The sequence below is a fragment of the Corythoichthys intestinalis genome, chromosome 6 (assembly GCF_030265065.1).
Source record: "Corythoichthys intestinalis isolate RoL2023-P3 chromosome 6, ASM3026506v1, whole genome shotgun sequence".
Classification (NCBI taxonomy): Eukaryota; Metazoa; Chordata; class Actinopteri; order Syngnathiformes; family Syngnathidae; genus Corythoichthys; species Corythoichthys intestinalis.
This window is the reverse complement of record NC_080400.1, coordinates 11,601,188-11,616,279: the sequence shown is the minus strand read 5'-3', so window position 1 is coordinate 11,616,279 and position 15,092 is coordinate 11,601,188. Positions and strand designations below refer to the sequence as shown.

The 15,092-nt window shown below is 39.0% G+C and overlaps 1 protein-coding gene across 5 annotated transcripts in view; it reads right to left on the bottom strand.

Annotated features, from left to right (window-relative positions):
• Positions 1–688: 688 nt before the first annotated feature.
• The window catches only part of LOC130918015 (ryanodine receptor 1-like), a 209,063-nt gene continuing 194,659 nt past the window's right edge, over positions 689–15,092 (bottom strand). For all 5 annotated transcript variants that reach the window (XM_057839859.1, XM_057839856.1, XM_057839860.1 and 2 more), the window contains 5 exons: positions 10,416–10,572; positions 10,285–10,349; positions 10,122–10,222; positions 3,819–3,870; positions 689–3,748 (listed from right to left, as the gene is read on the bottom strand). In XM_057839859.1, the coding sequence (XP_057695842.1) occupies positions 3,653–3,748; positions 3,819–3,870; positions 10,122–10,222; positions 10,285–10,349; positions 10,416–10,572 (471 nt within the window). In that variant the 3' untranslated portion in view covers positions 689–3,652. The remainder of the gene's footprint in view (positions 3,749–3,818; positions 3,871–10,121; positions 10,223–10,284; positions 10,350–10,415; positions 10,573–15,092) is intronic.

The window sequence follows — 15,092 nt, the reverse complement described above, 5'->3', positions numbered from 1 at the left end:
AAATATTTTCCCAGATCCGCCCCTGCAGATGACTTCTATCAGTTCAGTCAGTTTCAGTTGTGAAACAAAGGAGGCAGTCAGCATATTTCCTGATCGGTCAATGCAACAAGTCCCTTTGCAAGATGGCCACGCCCATGAAACTAGAAGTTACTCACTCCCACCCTCGAAAAATAGGTATCAGAAATGGATAGAAGACGCTGCATGTCAGTGTAGGTGAATGTAATTGAGAGAACTACAGTTTGGAGAGTTGACCACTATTGCAGTATTTCTTTTTCATGATCACAATTTTTGTGGTCCTAACAAGGTCCTCACAACCCTAACAAGGTTCCCAGGGCCTTTGGAAGCAGAACAGCCCCAGGGCATCACTGACACCCCCCCATACTTCACAGTGGGTATGAGGTGCTTTTCAGCATGCGCATCTTTCGTGGCACGCCAGACCCACTTAGAGTGTTTGTTGCCAAAAAGCTCAATCTTGGTCTCATCTGACCTAAGCACACTGTCCCAGTTGAAGCCTGGGACCGCATGTAGATTTGTGTGAGACCAAGATTGAGCTTTTTGGCAACAAACACTCTAAGTGGGTCTGGCATGCCACGAAAGATGCGCATGCTGAAAAGCACCTCATACCCACCGTGAAGTATGGGGGTGGGTCAGTGATGCTGTGGGGCTGTTTCACTCCCAAAGGCCCTGGGAACCTTCTTAGGGTGCATGGCATCATGAGAGCTTTGAAATACCAGGACATTTCAGATCAAAATCTGTTGCCCTCTGCCCGAAAGCTGAAGATGGGTCATCACTGGGTCTTTCAGCAAGACAATGACCCTAAACACATGGCCAAATTTACACAGAAATGGTTCACCAGACACAAAATCAAGCTCCTCCCATGGCCATCTCAGTCCCCAGACCTTGTTTTGTTAACAAAAGGGGGTTGTACAAAGTATCAACACCAGGGGTGCTAATAATTGTGACACACATTATTTGATGTCAAATAATTTTTTCTTCATTTGGGATTTTTTGCCCACTGAATGAATGCACTTGTATTGAAGGTTGGATTTTTCTTTTTTTCCAATAAGGTCCCATATTATTTGAATTAAAAAATATATATATATATTAGAAGCTAATAAACACATCTTTTTCAGGGGTGCCAATAATTATGGAGGGCACTGTATATGTGTTACAGCTTTACAAATTGTCAAAAGTGTCTGTAAAGCTGAATAACTTCACGTTTAGTGAGGACAGAGCACGTTATTATATTAAAGTAAAATAAAAAATAAGATACTGTGAGTGAGGTACAATAAGGTACTGTTAATGCGACTACAAAAAAAACAAAAAACGACTGAGACAAAATGGCGGACGAGACTCCAGTGTTGTAAAGTCGAAATCGCCTAAATCGAGTACCGTATTTTTCGGACTATAAGTCGCAGTTTTTTTTTCATAATTTGGCTGGGGGTGCGACTTATGTGTGAAATTATTAACACATTATCACATCATTTCACATGTTATTTTGGTGTGACACTGATGGTTTGGTAAACTTGTTAGCATGTTCTTTATGCTACAGTTATCTAAATAACTCTTAATAGCTATGTAACGTTAACATACCGGCCATATTCGCATTTTGTTGTTCATGAATCATGTAACATTATCATACTGTACACTTATTTAGCATGTTGTTCTCTATTGTATTTTTTATTTCAAATTGCCTGTCAAGATGACATGTCTGTTCTATATGTTGGATTTTATCAAGTAAATTTCCCCCCAAAATGCGACTTATACTCAGGTGCGACTTATAGCCCGAAAAATACAGTATGTTGTAACCTGGGGACTACCTGTAGATTTGTGAAAAAGACACACTACTCTTACTCCGCTACTTTGTACGACACGAGAGTCGCTATATTTTTCCTCTTTATTCTATATATTGATGTTATTTTTGCCAGAGATGCAGACAGAACTGTCTCAGTTTCACCAATGGGACGTCGCAACAATAACCACATGCCTCCGTTATACCAATAAGAGGTAACAATGTTTCGTCTCCACTAGAGGGCACTCATGCTCTTTGAACACGTGATGTTTAATGGAAGCTTTGCAAAGGAAAGTGCCCATCTAATAAAATTCGTCATTTACAGTGTTGTCCTGGTCTGAATTTGATGATTTCTGTGTCATCTCTTTGGCCTAATATGATCATGTATGAAGTCATAGTAGAGCATAATCATAACCGTTCATATAAAGAAAGATGTGCTGTGAAAAAAAAATATACCATTATTTAAAAAAATCTGACATTGGAAGCAGTTACTCACAATGTTACTCATTACTTGAGTATTTCTTTCAACTAGAGCTGTCAAAATTATCGCGTTAACGGGCGGTAATTAATTTTATAAATTAATCACGTTAAAATATTTGACGCAATTAACGCACATGCCCCGCTCAGACAGATTTAAATGACAGTAGAGTGAAGCCCACTTGTCAATTGTGTTTTATGGAGTTTTGCCGCCCTCTGCTGGCGCTTGGGTGCGACTGATTTTATAGGCTTCAGCACCCATGAGCATTGTGTAAGTAATTATTGACATCAACAATAGCGGGCTACAAGTTTATTTTTTCTTGAAAATTTTACAGATTTTAATAAAACAAAAACATTAAGATGGGTTTTAATATAAAATTTCTATAACTTGTACTAACATTTATCTTTTAAGAACTAAAAGCCTTTCTATCTATGGATCGCTTTAACAGAATGTTAATAATTTTAATGCCATTTTGTTGATTTATTGTTATAATAAACAAATACCGTCCTTATGTACCGTATGTTGAATGTATATATCCGTCTTGTGTCTTATCTTTCCATTCCAAAAATAATTTACAGAAAAATATGGCATATTTTATAGATGGTTTGAATTGCGATTAATTGCGATTAATTAATTTTTAAGCTGTAATTAACTCGATTAAAAATTTTAATCGTTTGACAGCCCTACTTTCAATGAATACTTTTTTACTTGCATTTGAGTAAATTTTTGGAAGGCTACTTTTACTTGTGTAATAATATTTAGATGAAACACTACTGTTACTTGAGTAAAAAAAAGTTTGGCTACTCTATCCACCTCTGCCAGTGAGCACTATTAGCATCATATAAGGTGGCATACCAAGTTGCTCAGTGAAATTATCATACAAAAAGAATACAAAAACTGAAACTGGTTAACTGGACGTAAACCACTATTATTTGCTTCCGATTTGTTTCCTTTTGTCATCAGTAAACCTAGAAGACATAATATAATTCATACAGAATATTAAATATGTCCCAAATCATAACTGGAGTTAGCCCACGCTAGTTCTCTCAAACAAATAAAGCATCCTCACTCGCGTCTAAACCAACAAAAAAAGAAACAAACAAACAAACATAAAAAGCAGTGACTGCTCTAGGCACTAAAAGACAGCATCTCCACTCTCACATTCAATCTGTTTGATGAACACGATGCGTTCAGGCACAGTTCGGAGTGTAGACGAGCTGCGCGAGTGTTGAAGCAAGGCAATCTACGGACATGGTCGTTTTAAAATAAAGGCCTAAGTGTCGTGATGGTGTTATTTGATCCAATCGGACGCTGCAGTCAAAGTGTGCATAGCATTTTTAACTTGTGGATTCCTAATCGTCCACCCATCCTTCTCCTTGGAGTTATCCCAGCTGATCCTCATACTGCTTTCGGAAGCAATCCCCGGCAGGGAAGAAGTCCCAGCAGCGCTCCTGGTACATCTTCCACACATATGATTCCTAAGAGACAAATACACGTTCAAAATCAACACTCGGTAAATTCAATAGAGAGAATCAGAGAGAAGCTGACCTGTCCCGTGTGCTCTGTTTCATCCTTGTTGATGAGATACATCAGGAAGAACCTGCAAGACAACAATGATTAGAGGTGGGAATCTTGGGGCACCTAACAATTCGATTACGATTCAGAGGCTACGATTCAATTATAAATCGATTGTTGTTCCCCCCTTCCCTAGCTGCTAGCTACTAGCTGCTTTTAATGTTTCGAACATTAATTACAAAAATTGTACAAAAATCCTCTCGGGCTTAAGTAAACTACAATTTCAGTATCAAGTTAACAGTTCAAAACAGTAAATAAAATACTCAAATCCCATTCTGTGTAAGCAGCTTTAAATTATATTCAATTAATTTAATGATGCTTAATGATAATTTCCCTTCTGTTTACTTTCGACATGTGAAAAGTTTTAAGACTGTTTCATCACTTAAAGATAGATTCTAGTCAAGGTTTTTCGATTTAGGAGTATTTAAAAAAAAAAAAAAAAGTGAATTAGGTTCGCTACAACAGCCTTCCAAAGAAGTCCACTGCTTTAAGACGGCGTCTGTTTACTAACGCAGGTGAGTCTATCATTTCGCATCTAGTTTTTTATACATTGGTTAACAGCGCCTAGTCTGTCATATCCAGGGGTGCAAGTGGGCGGGAACGGTCAGGAACGCAGTTCCGGTATAAGATTCAGGGCAGGAATGCTGTTCCGGTATACGGTGCTTTGATTCCGAAAATATGACGACAAATATCAAAACGCTATGTAAAAAAAAGAAAAATACAAAGCTGCCACACATGCATTTCATCTACAAGAAGAAAACAATCTACCAACATCAAATTTACATACACAAGTGTTAACAACAAGCATAATAAAGTGCTGTGTAGGGTAATCCCTTTCCACCGATATTTATTATTTATTTTATTCCACGGATGGCATGGAGGTTTCCCCAGCTGCTGCAGTTATCAGAGTCTGACGAATCCACGCAGCAAAGCAAAACGCCTGGACTCATTTATCCGTTCAATTGGCTGACATACAGACATGTGATCACCAGAGATAGTAAGCTCTGATTGGTTCAGATGTGCAATTTTTCTGAAACAGCAAAAAAAGGGGCAATGCAACATAAAATGGATCAAATCTTTAAGAGCAACGAAAGAGTTGAGGAGGCGTATCATATTTTGTTTTATTTGCTCTAAAGGGGAGGTTCAGAGCATCTTAGCTTTCAAATTGCACTTTGGACTTTTATTTGTTCATTTATGTTAGGCTACTTATTCATTTCCATATGATTTAAAAAAGTCAATGTTTGCGCGATCTTCAAAATATATTCCATTTCACTCTGCATAATATAAGTAATTTGTACTTATTTTTTCAGAATTTATGTTACTTATATCTTTATTATTAAAAAACACAACAAAAAGTAAATGTTTACATTATCTTCAATTTTAATATACATCCTATGTTCTTAAGTAGTTAAAATTGAGATTTGGCATGTAGTATGTGAGGAAATGAGGGAAAATAAAAATTGGGAGCTGGAGGTTGGGGTTATAGGCAAGGCAAGGCAAGGCAAATTTATTTATATAGCACAATTCAACACAAGGCAATTCAAAGTGCTTTACATCACATGAAAACCATAAAAATCACATTTAAATCAACACAACGTAAAAACCAAGACAAAAGATCGCATTTAATCACAGAATAAAAATAAATAAATAAAAATAAAACAAAAATAGAAATAAAGCAAAAACTACTACTAATAATAATCATTGAAATCAGCAATGGAGATAAGCACAAGAGGAATAGAAGGCAGGTAGATTGAAATATATAGACAGTTATGGATATGCAGTGCTAAACAAAAGCGTTTTTAGCCCTGATTTAAATGAGCTAACGGTTTGAGCATACTTCAGACCTTCGGGTAACTTGTTCCAGAGGTGAGGAGCATAATAACTAAATGCTGCCTCACCCTGCTTGGTTCTTGTTCTTGGAACATGCAGAAGACCCGTTCCAGACGACCTTAAGGGTCTAGATGTCTCATAGGAATCTAACAAGTCAAGCATGTATTTTGGTCCAAGGCCATTAAGTGTTTTGTAGACGAGCAGTAGTATTTTATAGTCTATCCTTTGACTCACTGGAAGCCAGTGTAGCGATTTCAAAACCGGTGTAATGTGGTCCAGCTTCCTTGTATTTGTGAGGACTCTGGCTGCAGCATTCTGTACTAGCTGCAGCTTCCTGACTGATTTTTTATCAAGACCTGTAAATATACCGTTGCAGTAGTCCAATCTGCTGAAAACGAATGCATGCATAAGTTTTTCCATGTCTTGTTGAGTCAGAAGCCCCTTAATTCTGGTTATATTTTTTAGGTGGTAATAAGCGGATTTAGTGACGGACTTTAGATGGCTATCAAATTTTAGGTCTGAGTCAATAATTACGCCAAGGTTTCTGACTTGATTTGTAGCTGTAAGTGACATTGTGCTAAGTTGGCTGCTTATCTTTGACCTTTCCTTTTTTGGCCCAAAAATGATCACCTCTGTTTTCTCCACATTTAACTGGAGAAAATTCTGGCACATCCATTCATTGATTTGATGAATGCATTTACTCAGGGAGACTAAGGGACTATAATCATGTGGGGACACAGAAATGTACAGTTGTGTGTCATCTGCATAGGCGTGATAGGAGATGTCATACTGTTCCATTATCTGAGCTAACGGAAGCATATAGATGTTAAATAAGAGTGGTCCAAGAATTGACCCTTGAGGGACTCCACACGTGAATTTGGTTCGTTCTGACTGATAATTTCCGATTGACACAAAGAAATCCCTATCATGTAAATAGGATGTGAACCACTGAAGAATAGTGTCAGTAAGCCCTACCCACTGTTCCAATCTGCTGAGTAGTATGTTGTGATCAACCGTGTCAAATGCGGCGCTGAGATCCAATAGTAGCAGAACAGATGATTTGCCTGCATCGGTATTCCGACGAATATCATTTAGGACTTTGATAAGCACGGTCTCGGTGCTGTGTTGTGGCCGAAATCCAGACTGAAATGAGTCAAAAAGATTGTTTTGGATCATAAAAGTCTGGATCTGTTCAAACACAACCCTTTCGATAATTTTCCCCAGGAATGTCAGATTTGATATTGGCCTGTAATTACTAATGGTTGAGGCATCCAGATTAGGTTTTTTTAGGAGAGGTTTTATTACTGCAGTTTTTAAAGTCTGAGGAAACTCTCCTGTTTGGAGGGAAGTATTTATAATCTGAAGTATGTCTGGGGCTATGCAATGAAAAACAGTTTTGAAAAAGTTTGATGGAAGGATGTCAAGGCAGCATGTTGTGGGCTTTAGTTTCGACACAATTTCTGTTAAAGTGGCATAGTCCAAGAGGCTAAACTGTCTAAGATTGACGTGGGGGACATGTTGGGAGGCATTTAGTGTAACATTTGTTAATCCGGAGTTGCACACAGTCTGTCTACTCATTAGTACTTTGTGTGTAAAAAATGCTGCGAAATTATTACAGGACACCTCAGATGCCAATTCCTGAGGTATTGATGCTTGTGGGTTTGTCAGTTTGTCAACAACAGAAAATAGTGTGCGAGTATTGTGGGTGTTTCTACTAATGATCTCTGAAAAATATGATTGTCTAGCATTTTTCAGTTCCTGGTTGTATTTGCGAAGACTCTCTTTGTAGATATCATAAAAAACTAGGAGTTTGTTTTTTCGCCATCTGCGTTCTGCTCGTCTACAAACTTGCTTTTGTTTTATAGCTAGTATGGCATTTCTCCAGGGTGACCTCTTCTTTCTTGACAAGGTTTTTGTCTTAATCGGGGCAATAGTGTCCATTACAGTCATCACACCGGAACTGAAACTATTTACAAGTTCTTCCACTGGAGCTATTGTAGGGGTTAATAATGAGGCATAGGCCTGTGTGAATAACGCACATGTGTTATCACTTATGTAACGCTTCCTAATAAACTCTGTTTCCCTTTTCAGAGGATGGACAGGGGTGGTCATTTTAAACATAATGCAGTAGTGATCAGACAGAGCAACATCATTCACTGTGACCTCAGAGATGTTAAGACCTTTGGATATTATTAAGTCCAGTATGTGCCCTCTGTTATGTGTTGGAACTGTGACATGCTGAGATAAACCAAATGTATCCAAAATATTTAAAAGCTCTCTAGCACATCCTTCTTCAGGATTATCAACATTAATGTTAAAGTCACCCACTAAAACAACACAATCAAAGTCCATGCACACGGAAGACAGTATTTTGGTAAACTCATCAAAAAACATTGTGTTATACTTCGGTGGTCTGTAAATTGTTACCAAGGCAGCTCTGCAAGGGCTTTTTAGCTGAATGACAATATACTCAAAGGAATCAAACTGACCACATGAAATATTCGTGCATTGAAAACTGTCCCTGATCAGACTGGCAACCCCACCTCCTTTCTTATGGGTTCTTGGCGCACTAAAGAAATTGAAGTTAGCTGTTTTTGTTAACTTTTATTTTGCAAATCATTGAAAAAATACAATTTAGAATGAAAATCAGTGTTTGTATATGCTATATAAGTAACTGACCAAAACAGTTTCCTTCCTTTGCATTTGCATTTGCTCCCAAAAATGTAAAATTACGTTCTATTTTTAATTGTTTCAGTGTCCCAAAGACGTTTTTTTTCCACAAGAAAAAACCTTTTCTATTCTTTAGAAATCAGCATTAGAAAATAGCATAGTTTATGCAATTTTTCAATTTTGGATGAAAAATAGTAGAGGTGTGCAAAATTTCCGATTCTTAGATTATTCGCGATTCGGCCGTGGAAGATTCGAGAACGATTCGCAAACATCCAAATTCCGATTATTGAAATATGCCAAGTAAAGCGGAAGTACAACACACTCAGCGCGCCGCGCGGTCTTCGGGACAATGAGGAACGGAGCGAGAATAGCTAAAAGTCATGCTTCTCATTACCCGGCCCCTCGGGTAATGCCAATGCTCAACTCACGGCTCTAGCTCAACTCATGCCACGAGATAAAAAAAAAAAAAAACACAACTACATACCTGACTGCTGCCGAAAAGCTGCTACAAAGTACATCCACATAATGTTACGGTAGATATCATTTATATAGGACTAGATGATATAGATTCGGTAGTGTTAGCAGCACATCTACAAAAAGCTAGATGCTGGCGTTAGTAAACGGACGCCATCTTAAAGCAGTACACTTCCCTGCAAGGCTGTTGTAGCGAACCTTCCAAGCAAACCTAATTAACTTTTTATCTAAAACACTCCTAAATCGGTAAAATATTGACTTGAATCTATCTTTAAAATAGTTTTAAAACTTTCACATGTCGAAAGTAGACAAAAGGGAAATTATGGAATAACGGGAGCAATTTTAACAACTTTAACGGTTGATTCACAAAATTAAATTAATTGAATGTAGTTTAAAGCTGCTGATACAGAATGGGGACTGGAGTTTTTTATTTACCTGTTATTTTTGTATATTTTTTTACTGCTATATGTTAACTTGATACTGAAATAGTAGTTTGGTTTAGCCTGAGAGTATTTTTGAACAATTTTGGAACTAATGTACAAAACATTAAAAAAAATAATAATAAAAAATAAATTTAAAAAAAGGAGGGGGGTGCATTAATAATCGTTTTATAATCGAATTGGAGCCTCTGAATCGTTATCGTAATCGAATCGTTAGGTGCCCAAAGATTCCCAGCTCTAAAAAATAGAAAAATTTTTTTCTTTTTGTGAAAGCATACATTTCAAACATAACTTTGACTTTAACACAGCTATTTTTTCTTTTTTTGCTTTAGTTACATCCCAAACATCTGAATAATGATTTCCTTTTACATAATAACATAAACAACAAGACAAATAGAGCTTTTGAAAGCAAAGTAACAATTTATTTACACATAACTAACTGAGAGATGACGCTGTTGTTGCCGCGACAGCCGGGGTAAATCTCTTCTCGGCGAGCAGTACGGACTTAACGGCATCGTCCGCTGCAGTGGTGGTCCCGGTCGTTCTGCTCGGTCGTCCGCCGCCTGGCATCCTGGACCTCCATTCAGTCGTCTTCTGCTGGCATCCCGGCTGTGCGGCCCGGCCGTTCGTTCCATTGAATCAGGGATGCGGTCCGTTTGTCATTGTGTCCCGAAGACTGCACTGACTGTGTTTTAGTTCCGCTTTACTTGTCATATTTCAATAATCGGAATTTGGATATTTGTGAATTGTTCTCGAATCTTCCACAGCCGAATAGCGAATAATCTAAGAATCGGAAATTTCGCACACCTCTAACAATGAGGGTATAAAATTCCTTGAATAGGAGCGAGAAAGCGGCACTCACATGTAGTTGGCCAAGTTGTGTTCCTCTAAAGTGTGCGTCTCAAAGCCGTGCGGCGTCGTGTCAAAGTAGTCGCTGCCGATCCCGCAGATGAAGCACTTTGTCTGCGGGCCAAAACAGAAGACGTGAGAAAGCAAGCGAGGGAAAGATCGAGGAATTGACTCACCTCCATGTCCTCCCTGACTTGCTCCTGCTGGTCTCTCAGCTCTCCGAAGGCGTCAATGATCAAACCTGTAAGACACAACCCATTTTGGAATTAAGTCGGCCCTCCTCCGGAGGTGAATCACAATTTCCTACCCTGAATGATGGCCAGCAAGATGACGATGACGAAAAAGAAGAAGGTGATGTCGAAGACCACTCGGTAGAGCTCGTACTCGTCTCCGGCCGGGTCCTCGATCTCATCTCCGATTCCTCCGCCGGCACGCACGCCCACATACATGTGGAAAAGATAGCACTGGGGGTGGAAGCATCCAGAACCATTACTATAAATAATTATATCAAAATACAGTAATTACAGTGGGGCAAATAAGTATTTAGTCAACCATTAATTGTGCAAGTTCTCCCACTTGAAAATATTAGAGAGGCCTGTAATTCTCAACACAGGTAAACGTCAACCATGAGAGACAGAATGTGGGGGGGAAAAAACAGAAAATCACATTGTTTGATTTTTAAAGAATTTATTTGCAAATCATGGTGGAAAATAAGTATTTGGTCTATACCAAAAGTTCATCTCAATACTTTGTTATGTACCCTTTGTTGGCAATAACGGAGGCCTAACGTTTTCTGTAGCTCTTCACAAGCTTTTCACACACTGTTGCTGGAATTTTGGCCTATTCCTCCATGCAGATCTCCTCTAGAGCAGTGATGTTTGTGTGTTTGGGATCATTGTCAAGCTGAAAGACCCAGCAACGTCTCATCTTAAATGCCCTTGCTGATGGAAGGTGATTTTTACTCAAAATCTCTCGATATATGGCCCCAGTCATTCTTTCCTTTACACAGATCAGTCCTCCTGGTCCCTTTGCAGAAAAACAGCCATGATGTTTCCACCCCCATGCTTCACAGTGGGTATGGTGTTCTTCGGATGCAATTCAGTATTCTTTCTCCTCCAAACACGAGAACCTGTGTTTCTACCAAAAGTTCTATTTTGGTTTCATCTGACCATAATACATTCTCCCAGTCCACTTCTGGATCATCCAAATGTTCTCTAGCGAACTGCAGACGGGCCTGGACGTCTACTGGCTTCAGCAGGGGGACACGTCTGGCAGTGCTGGATTTGAGTCCCTGGCGGCGCATTGTGTTACTGATAGTAGCCTTTGTTACTGTGGTCCCAGCTCTTTGTAGGTCATTCACTAGGTCCACCCCATGTGTTTCTGGGATTATTGCTCACCGTTCTTGTTATCATATAAACGCCACGGGGTGAGATCTTGCATGTAGCCCCAGATCGAGGGAGATTATCAGTGGGCTTGTATGTCTTCCATTTTCTAATAATTGCTCCCACAGTTGATTTGTTTACACCAAGCGTTTTACCAATTGCAGATTCAGTCTTCCCAGCCTGGTGCAGATCTACAATTTTATCTTTGGTATCGTTCGACAGCTCTTTGGTCTTGGCCATAGTGGAGTTTGGAGTGTGACTGACTGAGAATGTGGACAGGTGTCTTTTATACCCATAATGAGTTAAAACAGGTGCCATTAATACAAGTAACGAGTGGAGCCTCGTTAGACCTCGTTAGAAGACGTTAGACCTCTTTGACAGCCAGAAATCTTGCTTGTTTGTAGGTGACCGGATACTTATTTTCTACTCTAGTTTGGAAATAAATTCTTAAAAAAAAAAAAATCAAACAATATGATTTTCTGTTTGTTTTTGTTTTTTTCCACATTTTGTCTCTCATGGATGAGGTTTACCCATGTTGACAATTCCAGGCCTCTCTAATCTTTTCAAGTAGAACTTGCACGATTGGTGGTTGACTAAATACTTATTTGCCCCACTGTAAATGCCATCAAAATTACAACAAAAACAAAAAATTGAATTATGGCATCAATTTATTTATACATTGTGATCAGTGACAAACAACAGTGATTTCTTTAAAAATATGACATCCATATCTCCCCCCAAAAATACCCTGTATTAAACAAACAAATCATCTATCGACTTCAACGGCAGCCAACGAGTTACCATTTTCAAAATGTAATTTTTTTTTTTTTTTAGGCAGTCCGAGTCCAGCGACATCGCGGTCCACTTCAACCCACGTTTCGACGGATGGGACAGCTCTTTGGTCTTGGCCATAGTGGAGTTCGGAGTGTGACTGACTGAGAATGTGGACAGGTGTCTTTTATACCCATAATGAGTTAAAACAGGTGCCATTAATACAGGCAATGAGTGGAGCCTCGTTAGACCTCGTTAGAAGACGTTAGACCTCTTTGACAGCCAGAAATCTTGCTTGTTTGTAGGTGACCAAATACTTATTTTCCACTCTAATTTGGAAATAAATTCTTTAAAAATCAAACGTGATTTTCTGTTTTTTTCCCCACATTCTGTGTGTCTCATGATTGAGGTTTACTCATGTTGACAATTATAGGCCTCTCTAATATTTTCAAGTAGGAGAACTTGCACAATTGGTGGTTGACTAAATACTTATTTGCCCCACTGTATATCGGGCCTAGTACACCGGCATCAAATTTATGGTAAACTAGAAAATGCTTGTCATGTCATGTAATGTCACTTCCTGTTATTTTTGGCTCATTCTGTTGATCTTGGGCCACTTCCTGTTAATTTTTGGATATTACAGATCACTTCCTGTTTATTTTGCTTAACTTCCCATTACTTTTGGTGCATTTACAGTTCACTCCCTGTTGGTTTTGGCCCATTCCTGTTCATTTTTAGGCATTTTCGGGTTCTTTCCTGTTAATTTAGCTTCAATTCCAGTGGCATTTTTAATAATTTCCAGCTCACTTTCTATTGATTCTAGTGGCCCGCATGGTTGGTAGAATTCTACCATTAAATATTTCTGAATAACTACAATAAAAACTGCTTCAACTGTGGTTTACAGGAAACGACTGTAAAAATTATGTATGTGTAACTGGTCTGAGTGTTGTCATTGCGCTCCTTTTCTTGTTCTCACCTCTCACCATCCAGTTTGAACCAACGCCGTCACCATGGTGGTCGAGCGTGCTAACTACTGAGCCAAAACCCAGTTGTAGACATTAGCACACTTTTAAGGTCTCTGGGCAGGGGTTAATTTGTGCCGGAACACGCCGGAACAGGATCCGCCACCTCTTGATTTTGGCGTCCCTGTGTTCCGGGACTTATTTGGGCAGATCCGGTACCTCTCGTGTGTAGAAAATAATAATCATTAGGGCTGTCAAACGATTCAAATTTTTAATCGAGTTAATTACAGCTTAAAAATAATTAATCGTAATTAAACGCAATTAATCGCAATTCAAACCATCTATAAAATATGCCATATTTGTCTGTAAATTACTGTTGGAATGGAAAGATAAGACACAAGATGGATATATACATTCAACATACGGTACATAAGTACTGTATTTGTTTGTTATAACAATAAATCAACAAGATGGCATTAACATTCTGTTAAAACGATCCATGGATAGAAAGACTTGTAGTTCTTAAAAGATGAATGTTAGTACAAGTTATAGAAATTTTATATTAAAACCCCTCTAAACGTTTTCGTTTTAATTTTGTAAATTGTAAATTTGTAAAATTTTCAATCAAAAAATAAACTAGTAGCCCGCCATTGTTGATGTCAATAATTACTTACAGAATGCTCATGGGTGCTGAAGCCTATAAAATCAGTCGCACCCAAGCGCCAGCAGAGGGCGGCAAAACTCCATAAAACACAACAAGTGGGCATTTCACTGTACTGTCATTTAAATCTGTCTGAGCGAGGCATGTGCGTTAATTGCGTCAAATATTTTAACGTGATTAATTAAAAAAATTAATTACCGCCCGTTAACGCGATAATTTTGACAGCCCTAATAATAATATAAAAACTTTTTTAAAAAATGTATTGCATTGTATTGGAACGTTGACAAAGAGTCAAATGCTTAGCTACAGCCCCTTTCACATACTCCGAAACACTGGGAATGTCGCGGGATTAACTCGTGTAGCAGTTGCGTGTGAAAACAACTTCCCGTGTCGACTGACACGCAGATTACGCGGACATTTCACGGGTCGCGTCCAAGTGTCATGTCCGGGTCTTACCCGAGAAGCGGTGTGCGTGAAAGCAGGTGTTAAATTCCAGGGATCAAACTTAAGTTAATAGTCCTTCCTTTCAAGAAAGTTTGGAGTGTTTACTTTGGAATCGCTGCATTTGTGCATTTTGCGCCTATGTTTAACGTTACGCGCATGCGCAGAACCACATCGTTGCAATTTTTGATGGGTTGCAAAATTTGTCAGAACCCCGGTCCGTGAAAAAAAGACCCAAATAATACCGGTCCGTGGTGCAAAAAAGGTTGGGGACCTCTGAGTTAATTGACCGGGCTCGGGCCGGGTCGGGCTTTAATGCGCAGACCGGCTCGGGTCGGGCTGGATTTTTTTAGGCACCATTTTACCACTTGCCACCACTTACAATCTTGATCAGCTTGGCTGGAGTTACGACAAAAATGACGTATAAGTCCGGTTTATATAATCGCGCCAGCAGCCCGCACAGAGAGCGGCAGTGGGCAACACGGGACAAGTCTGTGAAAGCGTCCAACACGCTTCATTCTCGGGACATCTTTTCATGCGTAAAAGCAATGACCTGAGCAAATCCCGCGTCACCTTACATGGGAATTTCCCTGGATATGTGTGTGAAAAGGGCTGTATAGTGATACATTTGGTGATGAGTCCCTTGCATGGATTAATCATCTATAGCCATGTTACTGTATATCGCTGACTGTTTACTGTAAGTCCCACCTTTGTTTATTTGGGCAATTGCCCGTGCTGTGCAGAGTATATCCTAAATAATTGTAAAT